Raw genomic sequence first — 13,370 nt, forward strand, 5'->3', positions numbered from 1 at the left:
GACCTTTCCTGCATGTCATTCCCCCTTTCCTGTATCTCACTGTGCTATCAAATAAAGGCAAAAAAGCCCCAAAATATATACTTAAAAAAATAATAATAATAAATATGCAAAATGTTTTTTTTGTCATCATTCTTTATTGAAATAGATTACATTTTTTCAAAATGCCTAATACTTGCACAGTAGAGTATGGTGTATACATACTTACACATGACATACACTCTTCTTTCAAAATATTCTTTATTTTGAAGTGGGCTCTCTCTGCTATAGATTGGCAGACATGTTAAAAAGAAAACGAAGGGAAGTTTCTTCATGCTCTGTCTCCAAGACAGGGAAGCTAGAGAGTGAGGACACACTTAGGGTCGTTTATTTCACAACTTGGACAGTGACTCAGTGGCTCTAGGTTGACATGCTATGGCCAAAATGACCTGGGAAGGCAACAAGTCCAAAATCAGTAACTGAGAGCACTTAGGAAGTTTTATATCAGTCAAGTATTTGCCAAAAACAGTTTCATATTTTTCCACTGTGGAGCAGAAGGTATTACACTTCCAAGCTGTTTGTTTTTCAAAGGATCTGTATTATATTGCAGCAAAAGTCTAATCATGTCACTTTATTAAAACTGGTTGTGGATATATTATGAGTGATTATTCCTGTCCCAATAGGCTAAGCTGCAGATCAGGAGCAAACTGTTTATAAAACATAATGAGAAGGACGTGTTTAATGACTCATTTTTTCCCCTGAACAATGCACTATTGTCCATTTGATGAAATGCAGTGGAAATTACACAACAATTGTTTCAAAAATTGAAAGAAGCAAAGAGGAAGGACATTAGCTTGCGCCCTCACATTACTAAAGGGCAACATTTAATTACCTGTGGTTAAATATGTTTACTTAACACTTCCACTTTCAGTCCATTTCTAATATCAATATGTGACAATAGCTCTATGCTGGTGACCTCTAAATGCTTCATTGATTCTATGGCTTTGACCATTCGCTTACAATAAGATTTCTCTGCTTGTGTTTAACTCACTATTTATCTGCTCCAAATCGATTCCCCTCAGGAATAAATTAATCAACTGAACAGAAATCTGTCTGTTCAGATACTTTTACAAACATGGTCCACTGCTCTTCCACATGACAGGAAACTGAAAGGAGAAGGCAAGAGTCTTCCTGCTAGTTTTTTTTTTATCGTGACACTATGCGCTCTTACACAGTCAAATAGTCAGTATCAGATCACAGTTTTGCAGAACACAAAAGCGAGAGCTGCAAGTCGAACTGCACCGACACATCTCAGCAAAATTGACAGGTCAGTTACAAAAACTTAACTTGTATCTAAATCTAGAGATTTTGTTTGCTAGTTTACATAAAAGAATGAAGTAGTTTGAACTGTCATAGTGTCTCCTCTTCAGGCTCTGAACTTAAGCACATTTACATTTAGATGTACTTTTTTTTTTTTTTTACATTAGGCTACATACAATTCAGTAAAAAAAAAAACCCAAAAAAAACCGATGACTACACCAAAACATAGATTTAAGTAGCCTTCCTTGTCTAAGCTTAACATTCTTTAGGTTTACAACCATTTTGAAAGGATTAGCCTATGGATGTTCTTTTTATTTATTTTTGCTGTCAAACAAGTGTGGACATTTAGGTGTCCAGGCATCAAAATTAATCTTTTTTTTTTCTTTAATTTTCTTTTCTTTCTTTCTTTTTTTTTGTTGGTTTGTTGGTTTGTTTGCTCCAAATATTTCTCACTTGCAGATTCGTCATTTTCCATCACGAAAATAAAATGAAGCAACTAATGTTGATTCAAAATTAAAAAATTAATAAACTAATGAATCTTCGAATGATGAATTCTGGAGCACAGGGGGCGACATAATTGTAAACAAATGTCACCATATAGCCTACTGTAGTATAAGAAGAAGTTAAAACACTATCTAGGCTACTTGTCCAGAATTGGTCTGTTCTAAGTTCTGCTTTATCAGAGTTTATGGAGAGTTAACCGGACACATGACGGCATCTTCAGCTGCGTAGTGAGAGGTGAACAGGTACAAGTCACGTCTGTACTAACGTAAAGCACCAGCACTTCGTGGTGGGAATAGAGAGGTCTGACCAGGTCAGGGTGTGTCCTCTCCATAGCTGGAGGACCAGGGGCTTATCTCCCCTATGGAGCGGTGGGATGAGTCTGGACAAGAAGCCAGGAGTGTCGCGGCTCTGGGTAGATGTAGGAATCTAACAACATGAAGACTGAAGGCTCTGTTTCTGTTTTCCACATCCTGAATCCTTTGAATCAGGTAGGTCTCTAACAGTCCAAGTCGTTCTTAAAGAGGATCACGGCGCATGCTGTTTAATTTTGTTTGAGCCGACTCCACCTTCTACCTTTGAATCCAGATGTGTGACTATGTCGGTCTGTGTGTGTTAGCTATATAGCCTATATTCCTTCATATAGGCTGTAGTTTGTATTTGGTTCTATCGATCCCATGCATCAGTGTGTCAACGTGGAGCTACAGGTGAGGGAGCAGGCAGGCCCATGTGGCGCTGCAGCTATCCTATTCAACACTGTTTTAACCCGATGGGTGTTCACATATTATACCCTGAAACCAATCTCAAGCTCTCATCTGTCAGACATGGTGGTGGTTCTTTGACATGTTTGACCATCAATGGAAGAGATATTTGTTGATTCTTTCACTGCCTCTGTGAGTTCACATTCAGCCAAATAAATCAAAAAACCAGGACAAAGATCCTATGGAGTATCTGACTTGCTGAATCAATAACTGATCCTCATGACAGAAGTGCAATGTACTGACTGACTGAAGACCAGACTGAAGGCAGAGAGACACCACACAACAAGACAGACCTGAAGGTGACTGCAGTGAGTGATACAAAGCACCCGCTGGAATCAGTCAAAGGACTTACCACAGAATATTATTATTATGTCTTATTATTTTTAGACCACTTAACTGTGAACTACATTATGACACTACTCTTTCAATACTGACAAAACAGACTAATATTGAAGCTGACAGTTGGACATCTGATGTTTTACTTTAAACTGAATGTGCTGCAGCTTTGGGCCTGAAATCCTGATATTTATGGACTTCATAAAAAAAATAACTTTCATTTCTTGAAAATGTGTTTGTTTTTTGAGAACATATTGACAACCTTTGTGTCTTGTACTTTTTAGATAGAGCTCATGGAGACGAATTCAGCTTCTCATCACTTCCCTGGCAGTCACAACCACACAAATATCACCTGTTCCCGTGACAACATAGTGAAGACGGTGGTCTTTCCCGTCCTCTACTCCGTCCTCCTCTTGGTGGGGCTGTTGTTCAATGGTGTGGCTATGTGGGTCTTTTTCCGCATCCCCTCGAAGTCTCACTTCATCGTATACCTGAAGAACATTGTGGTAGCGGATGTCATCATGACCTTCACCTTCCCTTTCAAGGTCAGTTTAAACTAGTACCACCTCCTAATACAGCACACTTTGGGTTATCAATCATAACTAATGGTACTTTAACTATCATATAAATTCCTATAGATTAGCCGTAGGTCATTCATAACAAATGCTCTGGTTGCCAGGTAGTGAAAAATAAGTTATTAATGTCAAGTAATTGATTAAAAAAAATACAAATTTACAACAATGATAAGAAAGTCATCTGCAGTCATACATTTTAATAAGGCAAACAAATCTATTTACAATAATCCATTCGGTTGTAAATAAATAGTATCCTGTTGGGTTTTTTCCCCAACTTGGCAACTCAAATGTTATTAAAGCATTATTAAATGATTTGGTAACCACTGATAAAGATTTTTGTCACAATTTTTAGAGCTTATAAATGTGATCTGTATTACTGCCAATGTACACATGAAATATTTTTTTAGTTTTTAACAGTGAAATTCTGTGTTTTCAGGTGTTAGCAGATTCCAACATGGCATCCATTGGCCTGCGTATATTTGTGTGTCGAGTTTCCTCGGTGCTCTTCTACCTCACCATGTATATCAGCATTCTCTTCTTCGGCCTCATCAGCATCGATCGCTGTAGGAAGACGCTCAAGCCCTTTAGAGGGACCAACGCGGCTCGGGTGACCCGTCGGAAGCTCCTTTCAGGGGCCATCTGGACTTTCCTGCTGGTCCTCTGTCTGCCCAACATGATCCTGACGTCTAAACCGCCTCCTTCCAAACACTTCAAGTGCAGCGACCTCAAGACAGAGGCTGGGCTTCTTTGGCACGAGGTGGTAAATCACGTCTGTCAAGTCATTTTCTGGGGTAACCTGGTGACTGTGATAGCATGCTACACTCTAATCACCAAAGAGCTGTACAAATCTTACTCTCGCACAAAGGCCCACAGCGGTGGAGGGACAACATGTCGACCGCCAAGTGGGGCGACTGTTCGCACACCCCAGCAGGCCAAAAGAAAAATGAATGCAAACGTGTTCCTCGTCCTGGGAGTGTTCTTTGTGTGCTTTGTGCCCTTTCACTTTGCCCGTGTGCCATACACAATTAGCCAGACCCGAAAGGTCTTTGACTGTAAACTGAAGCTCTTCCTATTTCAGCTGAAGGAGAGCACACTTTTCCTCTCATCCCTAAACTCTGTCCTAGACCCGCTCATCTACTTCTTCCTCTGTAAGTCCTTCAGGAACACTCTGTTCAAGACCCTGCAGCTGCCTCCTGGCACCTGCAGCTGTCTGACAGGGAGAGGGTCAGACGTGGATACAGGCAGCACCCCCCTGAGAGACTCCTCTGCCTGCACATAAACCACTAGACGCAGACTTTCAACAGTGTGGTTGTGGTATTTGATCATATTGGCAAGAACTGGTTCAAATTCAAATTGAGCTTTGGGATTAAATACTAGAGGACATAACAGTAGGTTTCTGTCAGCTGTGGTCCCACGATCCGTCCTAGAGACAGAAATTAAATGTGAAAGCCACAACACAAATGTCTGACCGTCATTCCAATACCATGCCTTTTTTAACCAACAGTGACCAGCAGTTTTGATTGTTGATTGTTCTCCTTTCTGTTCACTGCTCTATTTCAACATTAAGTTCCTTTTCTGTGTTGTCATGTTTATTACTACACCAAGATGTTCAATTACATTCAAAAAAAATGTTTTAAGGACAATAACAGTCTACCTGTACAACACGAGTCTTATGTCAACACACTCATAACATTGAGGTTGATGTTTGTGTTATAACTAATAAGACATACATATATACATATATACATATAGCAGTTTATTGTGTTGAAATAAATAATCTGATGTCATGCGTTGGAGTGATTCTGGTGTTCTTGTTCAGTTGAGCAGGTAAAAATGATCCTCAGTCCTTGTACTGTATATAAGGCAGCATTAGAAACCAGAAAATTGCCAAGGGCACATTTTAAATAACTGGGATTTCCTTACTGCTTACTGTTGCAACCACATAAACCAAAGTTACCGTACTGTATGTGCCAACAGTTTCATAATGAGACAACAACAATCGAGGCAGTAAACAGCCATTTTCACACCTCCAAATTGAACCATGTCTCTTACGATATCTTTGTTAGGTATGGGAAATATATTATGTTAAAAATAAATCTTAATATAATAAAAGCGGTGCTTTTTTCAGTTACCCCTTAAGAAAAAGCATCATGTCTCTAACAGATAAAACAGAAAAGAAATGAAAATTTAGCCCCAAAACAAATGTTGTACCACAACGGATGTTATTTGAAACCCTTTCTTCTCCACAGCAGCTCACTGCTCTCACAGATTTGCATCCCTCTGTTTGAAGAGACTCCCATTTTAGTTATTACTCTGGTGAAGGTCTTCAACTCCCAGGCTGAAACAGTGTGGAGTGGAGGAGATAACTATTCTTGGTGAGTGGCTGAAAAACAACTATTTGGAGAAAAAAACATCAGATTACAATGACATGTCATAAAAAGTTGTCTGGTTATTATTTGATTAGAGGAAATGATGGTGTAGACTGAGTCTGAGCAGAGATATTCTCATGTGGCTTAAATTAGGTTTATTGAAGTGTATCTATGAAGGTGTGTTACTGAGAAGAAGATTAAGACTTAGTCACTAAACTTTCATGTGTGTGTTTGAATTCAATCAAACCTAATTGTGCCAAAATGAGAAGTTTATCACTCAGAGGTGTTATTTCCTGCTCAGATCAATGTAGATCCAATAGGTATTCACTTCTTTTTTGATAACATGTCATGGTTGTCACAGACCAGTGTCTTTACATCCACTATAACTACAGTCGCTTAATGTACTGTAACTGCATTCACTATTTACATTTATCCAAATTACAAGTAGTCAAATAGAAACAGTAAGAAGGGGAGACTGGGGACAGTTGCATGAAAAAAGCTACTTTCATACCTTTACAACAACTTTGTGTCAGTACAAGCAGGAGCAGACGCATGTCTTCTCTATTCTTGGTGGACAGAGGGTCTAACTGTGCATGTGCAGTGTGAGTGTTATCACTCTAGTATGTTTCTGATTGGAGAAATAAGACTTGTTACAACCGTCCCTTGTTGCAGCTGTCCCCAGTCTCCCCTAAGTACAGTAAGTAAGTGAGTAAAATAAGCTTTGGAGCAACTGATAGCTGTTGTTTAGAAAGCTGTACCCAGGGTGTATTATTCAACCAGATAATATGTAAACAAAACAATGCAATCCACATTACTGTGGTGAAAACAAATCCAAAAAATTGCATAACTTCCCTGATTCCGTTTCAAAAGTGGAAGTGTCAATTTCAGTACCCAGGATGCATTCAAATGCTCTGGTTGAGCTTTTACGAATTGTAACACATGTTTTTAACCAAATGTCCAATGCAAATCAGGCCCAACTGAAAAAGCTAAAAAAAAAACTTAAGGCAATAGTAGTTAAATGGCGTATGTGCTGGGCTCAATTGTAGCAAAACTCGGCCCACTTGACCTCAAACTTCACCAAGTCATTTACTCAAACATCCTTGCGGGATTGGGCCTGACACTGTAACGATATTTGATCCAATCACAGACATCAGCCAGTTCAGGATTAGAAAGCTAAAATGTTACAGCAGAGGCTGACTCTCTTTTATATTTGCATGTTTTTTTTTCTAAATCCAGGTTTCAACATGATGGCCAACAACACATCACACCCTTCTTTTGACTGCGCCTCTTACAGCTACCTGGCAATAAATACAGTTGTTTCTTGCCTCTTCATCTTGCTGTTCCCCATTGCGTTAGTGCTCAATGGGGTAGCAGCATGGGTGTTTCTGCACCTCCACTCCACCTCTACCTTCATTGTGTATCTTAAAAACCTGGTGGCTGCCGACCTGCTCATGACTCTGATGCTCCCACTCAAGGCAGCCAGCACGCTTCCAGAAGCAACGGTTGGGATGAGGGCATTCGCCTGCCGTTACTCTGATGTCATTTTCTACAGCTCTTTGTACACAAGCATTGCTTTAATGGGTCTCATCAGCCTGGACCGATTCTTCAAAATTGTAGGACCACGTGGAAAGTTTCTGGGACAAGATGTAGTCTTCAGTCAGGTAATGTCCACCTTGGTTTGGGTGGTGATATTTGGCAGCACAGCGCTCCCGACTATGATTCTAACAAACCGGGATCTTGTTGATGTGGAAGGAAATAACTGTATATCAATGAAAGGTCCAGCAGGCATAATGCTTCACAAGTGGGTAGTTTCATTTATGGAGGCTGTTTTCTGGCTCATCAGTGCACTGATTGTGTTTTGCTACATCGGTATCACCATGAAAGTCCTGCAGTCCTTCAGAAACTCCGGGAGCAACAACAGCAAAGGGAAGAAGAAAACCAAACTGCGAGTCTTCCTCATCCTTCTCGTGTTTTTTGTGTGTTTTGTGCCTCTCCACATTATACGAATTCCTTTCACCCTCTATGAAATCCACAACATGAAGATGTGTCCTGTATTGTGGATGACGATACTTCATCGGTTGGCCCTGTGGGTTTCTACCATCAATGCCTGTTTGGACCCATTTCTCTACAGCTATTTGTGTAAGGAGTACAGAGACAAACTGGCTGACATGATGAAAGCTCAAGGTATCTGGGTTGGGTTGCATTCAGGTGAAAATGTGGATGATTCTCAATAAAAGAAAAAGTCAGTATAGCTTCTCATCAAATAAGAAGTCAGGGCACTGTTTGTAGTCAGAATTATTACAAAAGAATGACTCAGGAAGCTGAGAGAGACTCAAGAAGACTCTTGAACTTTAGATGTCATGTTGTACTGTTGCCCTATGTTGCCCTCTAGTGCCGTAATGCATAGATTAGCATGCACTGATATTAAATATCTACTAAGAGAAAGCATGTAAATCACAAAAAAGAATATGTTTATGTTTATTAAGATCCCCATTAGCATCTGCTTAGCATCTGCTATTCTTCCTGGGGTCAAAAACGTATAGTACAGACAATAGAAGAATAAATATTCACACTGAACAATATAGACACAGACATGAAACAATAGTCACACAAACAAATAAATATAGACAATATAGACCATGTAGACATGGATATTAAACAATAACAACATTACATACATTTTTAACAATACATGCAATACAATGATAAATATAAAGTGCAGTCTTTCTTTCAAGAGCTTATAATGGAGCACTGTGTTTGACTCTGTTTTTTTTTTTTTTTTCTGTGATGTGGTTACTGCAGATCCTGTATACCATTACTCGAGTGTCTCGATTGTGATGTAACTGGACCTTGTTTCATGTGGGTATTAAGGTGAAGATATAAATGATCAGTAGGCTACAATAAAAAATAAAAAAAATCAAGAATTGTATATGAGTATGTTGTCCCCTTCATCATTATTACTGCTACTCCCTGTGAAACATTACTAAAAAGTGGACTCAGCTCAAAATATATTTTTTTGCACAAAAGAACAATTAATAGTTATTGCGTCCGACATAGCTTTGGTCTATGACTTCAAGGGCTTTGTAGAGTGGGAGCATAAATCTTTCCGCAACAATTATTGTGTAAATCCTGTATCCAAATTCAATACAAGTTCACAGCCACAGAGTATTTGTTTTTATTTGAATGAATTTCTCATATTCCATTTTTCATGGCCTCGTTAAATGATCCCATTAACTTTAATTGCTTTCTAAGTAATAAACTATTTGTATGTTCAACAATCTCCCCTTCAGAGCCTAACAGCCAAATTAAACATTAAAGTAAAACACCGAAGCCCCACAATATTCCAAAATACACAGCAGCAGTCACTTCAACCACTTTTACCATTCACCAAATATGTATAATTGGTTTGCCAGAAATGGGACTGAAGCTCCATCAGAGTAATACATCTTTTTGGCAGCTAATTACCCTTTTCTGTTTAATAGGACCGCTTAAGCATTCTAAGACTCTTTTTATTTTTTTTCTGAAACAAGCCTTTGGTGCATCTTTACCAGTTCCTGTAGAACTGCTACAATAACTGGTGCAAAAAGTCAGTCAACCAATCAATAACTCAGTTGGCAAAGAAATAACTAGGCCTATGTATAAACAAATGAGGGGCATGGATAGAGCGAAACATGGTTTGCTTTGGTTTTTAAAGAATTATCAGTTGTTTGTTGCTGCTGCTGGTTGTTCTTTCTGTGACTCACTGACGGTGAGTGGAGAAGAAATGATGCACATATACATCATATATCAGCTTTCCACACGATGTGCAGAGCTACGAGCTTGGTGACATCAGACAGGAACATTTTCTAATCTAATGAGGATGATCGTATCAAAAGTACCAAGTTCGGGTTGAGGACAGTAAGCACTACTGATGCTTCCCCTGATCAGCTCTATGTCAGAGGTGAGACAGAGGTAGGGATGTCAGATGTAGGCCAGGGGAAATACAGTATGGCGCATTTACACTGAGCTCAACACTGACAGTATGACATGTTGCTTTGGTGCAAAGACCAGTGGGTTTTTCCTATTTTTGCATATGCCCTGATAAATTGCCATTCTCATTACACCAGAACTGTTGATTTGTTTTCTAGGAAAATCAACAGTGTATTTTAAACACCTACTTATGTCAGTGCCTTTATCACACTGGTCCACTTCACAATTGTGTGGTTGAGAAGAATGATTCAAGTCGTCAACTGTGAATTACCTAGGTATGTAACTTCTTGATCACTGGTTCGTAATCTATAGTGTTTAATATGATAAGTCAATGAATATAGACTCTCAGTTGATTCTTTTAAATATCTTCCTTTCATCATTTTACCTCATAGAATTCACTTGGAGATAAGGATAGCAAAAAAATTTTTTAATCAAAAGTCTAAATTGTTTTCACAGCTAATACTGTAAAACTATGGTTCTGAACTGAGCTAAGACAGATTTGTGAGCACTGTGTTCTGCCCAGTAGGAGTGAGAGTGTCACATAAGAGACATTGTTTAGCTTTGACAATACATTGCAATAATTACCTCATCTGCTCTACTTTGCAGCTTTTTGTCACAGCAAAGAAGCCATATATAACACCCTGCTAATTAATAAATATGCATTTATATGTGAATGTATGTATGTATGTAGGTATGACTGAAACATTTATGTCAAAACATTTGCCAATTGAATTATATTTCTGTGTAGGACAAAACACCACAAGTGACACATTCCCTTTTCTGCACTAATCCGGCATCTCTGACTCTAAGAGGTGACGGATGATGGATGAATGGATGAGCCTTCACTTTAACAGAAACCAGCAGAGTGAGTCACAAACACAAAGAGCCACACCATCGGTTTTACACTAAGTATGATCGATTATTTTTTCTGTTGCTATGGGACACTGTTCAAATAATGAACTATCCATTCAGCAGGACTGTTTGTTTACCTCATAGTACAGATGTTACGATGCGACTGATATTTCTTGACTAACAATTTGACAGTTGAACTGTGGGTTTTGTGTGTTTTACATTCTTTTTATTTTACTCAGGTGCAGTGATGTCGTCCAATCAGACACCTCATGATGATTCTGTGTGTTACATTTACATGAAAAATGTCGTCCCAGTCCTCTACTTTCTGATGTTTCCCATTGCTCTGTTGCTGAATAGTGTTGCGGCCTGGGTGTCTCTGCATCTCAAGTCCACTTCCACGTTTGTGGTGTACTTGAAGAACCTAGTTGCTGCTGACTTTACTTTGACCATAATCATTCCCATCAAAGTTGCCAGTGACTTGTCAGGAGGAGCTTCTCCTGTATTATTTGAACTCACGTGCAATTTTTTCGGAATCATCTTCTACAGCACCCAGTACACGTGTATCACTTTGTTGGGCCTCATCAGTCTGGACCGTTTCATCAAGATCATGCTTCCTCAGAGCAAGTTGCTCGGTCAGAATCTGACTTTTGCCAAAGTGCTGTGTGGCTCAGTCTGGGTATTACTGTTTGGAGGCTCAGCTTTACCAAATATTTTAGGTAAGCAATCGGTAGCCAATATGACAAACCCCACCTCATGTATGAAATTTAAAGGACCAGCTGGACTTCAGGTCCATAGCGCAGTTGTGATTTTCCTGAACGTTCTCTTCTGGCTCGTCAGCGTGGTTGTTGCAGTTTGTTACATTTGCATTGTAAACAAGGTCATTCAGTCTTTTCGAAACTCCGGCAGCAATAACAATCAGGGAAATCGGAAGATAAAGCTACATGTCTTTCTGGTTGTCATTGTGTTTTTTGTATTGTTCACACCCTACCACATCATCAGGATCCCATACACTTTTCAACAAGTGACAAATACCAAAACTACTTGCCCTTATACAAAGGGTAAGTTCAGCAAGGAGTTAAGCCTGTGGCTCGTCAGCACAAATATCTGCGTGGACCCACTTCTCTATGTGTTTTTGTGTCGAGAGTTCAAGGAGAAACTGGTGTCGATGGTGAAAAGAATTCCTGTCATATTTAAAGTAGCTCCAGCAGCCAAGGCAGCTGCTGCTCCCACACGGAGTGAGTGACTGAGGTCAAGAAGTTGATACAAGGAGTGAGCTCAGATGGTCCTGCAGAATTTGTAGAGTCAGATAGGTTATTATTATGTGCTTTTTATCATTTATCACACTTGTACTCTTGTTGAGGTTTGCTGTGTTGTTTAGTGGAAATAGAATAAGAATGAGAGACAAACAAGAAGGTGATAGTGTTCGTAGTGAGAATATCTGTTGTTTATGTTAAGGAAACACACTTTCACAGTCACTGGAAGATAGTAGGAGGCAAGTGGAGAGATGTAAATGACGCTGCCATGCAAAACTATTTTAAGTATCTATAGTTAATATTTGCATCACCCACTGAAGTCCTATGTTTGTGGCAGCAGTAAAATCGCTCCATCAGCAGATGTTCAATGTGTCTCATGCCAACAACTTGTGGCATGCTAATCTGATAAACTGCAAAGTCTGATCGACTATGCTGATATATTTTTACTGTATTCATTTGTGTTTATCTGAAATGTTCAAAGCTGTAAACCAAGTAAAGTCAAACCTATAATAAACTCTTAATTTGAAGCATTATTCTTCCTTGTTTTGTATAACCTTTGAAATTAAAGCAGAAGTAAGTGGTCCGGTCGTTTTCGCTAATGCTGCGTTCCAGGCAGGCTTTTGAAATCGCAAATTACAGCTTCAAGTCACAACTTACGACTTTGTAGCGTTTCAGGCAACCCACTCGTGTTTTTCCGACCTGTTTTACCTGTGAAAGTCACTATAACGGCCACTCGTAACTTCCGACCGGTGAACTCGTACCAGATCGAACTGGTACCACTTCACGGTCGGAAAAATACGAGTTTCCTTGGACGCACCATAACAGTCCTCGTCGCTACGTCGCCACATTCACGGCGTTCCTTGGCTGCACACACAGCCCTGCATGCCGTTCTCTCTCCTCATTGGATAAAAACTGTAGGATACGATAAATGTTTTCTCTTCGGCTCAGAGCAGAGCAGAGGGACTGAGAGACCCGTGTTCAAACACTCTATGTAAGTGATTGCTGTCGGAAGATATAACTATTTAAGACTTATATTAACACAAATATATCACTTACTTCTGCTTTAATCCATAGCTCGAAGTCACTTGTTCCTCTATTCCAGTTGAGCAAGCAGTTTTTTAACCAGCAAGCAGCCACTGATGGATCTGATGAGCTTGTTAAACACACCACTGCTGGCAAATGTGGTCATGTGGGGTTTATATCCTGATACAATGAAATGTAACAGAAACTAAAAATGAAGTGGTTTTCTTTTTCACATTAAATTTGAAATTATTTGAAAATAGATTACTTAAGTCACAGGCCCATGCACGTGCTTCCTGAAAAAAGAGAAGAAGAAGAAGAAGAAGAAGAAAAACACAAGTCTCTGTGTCATTTACAGTATTCTGATTAAACAGCAAAAACAATTTCTAAGTTCACTTCTCTGGCAACTTTTCCACTCATCTGTCACAATCCCTGGCT

The 13,370-nt window shown here is 39.3% G+C and overlaps 1 protein-coding gene and 2 pseudogenes across 1 annotated transcript; all 3 read left to right on the forward strand.

Moving 5' to 3' along the window:
- Positions 1-1,196: 1,196 nt before the first annotated feature.
- p2ry12 (purinergic receptor P2Y12) lies at positions 1,197-5,513 on the forward strand. Its single transcript, XM_085796329.1, has 3 exons — positions 1,197-1,303; positions 3,179-3,439; positions 3,906-5,513. The coding sequence occupies exons 2-3, from the start codon at positions 3,188-3,190 to the stop codon at positions 4,746-4,748; spliced, it is 1,095 nt and encodes a 364-aa protein (XP_085652455.1). The 5' UTR covers positions 1,197-1,303; positions 3,179-3,187; the 3' UTR covers positions 4,749-5,513.
- A 1,569-nt stretch (positions 5,514-7,082) lies between these two features.
- LOC146976498 (P2Y purinoceptor 13 pseudogene) lies at positions 7,083-8,072 on the forward strand (annotated as a pseudogene).
- Positions 8,073-10,906: 2,834 nt separating this feature from the next.
- Positions 10,907-11,902, forward strand: LOC146976499 (P2Y purinoceptor 13 pseudogene; annotated as a pseudogene).
- The last annotated feature ends 1,468 nt before the right edge of the window (positions 11,903-13,370 follow it).

The sequence above is a fragment of the Trachurus japonicus genome, chromosome 13 (assembly GCF_045865225.1).
Source record: "Trachurus japonicus isolate A0001 chromosome 13, Traja_1.0".
Taxonomy (NCBI): Eukaryota; Metazoa; Chordata; class Actinopteri; order Carangiformes; family Carangidae; genus Trachurus; species Trachurus japonicus.

What these genes read in the sequence shown, in the direction of transcription:
- p2ry12 (XM_085796329.1), top strand. Translation starts at nt 3,188, where the DNA reads ATGGAGACGAATTCAGCTTCTCATCACTTCCCTGGCAGTCACAACCAC. An exon ending in CCTTCACCTTCCCTTTCAAG is followed by an intron (nt 3,440 to 3,905) that starts GTCAGTTTAAAC and finishes CTGTGTTTTCAG; the next exon opens with GTGTTAGCAGATTCCAACAT.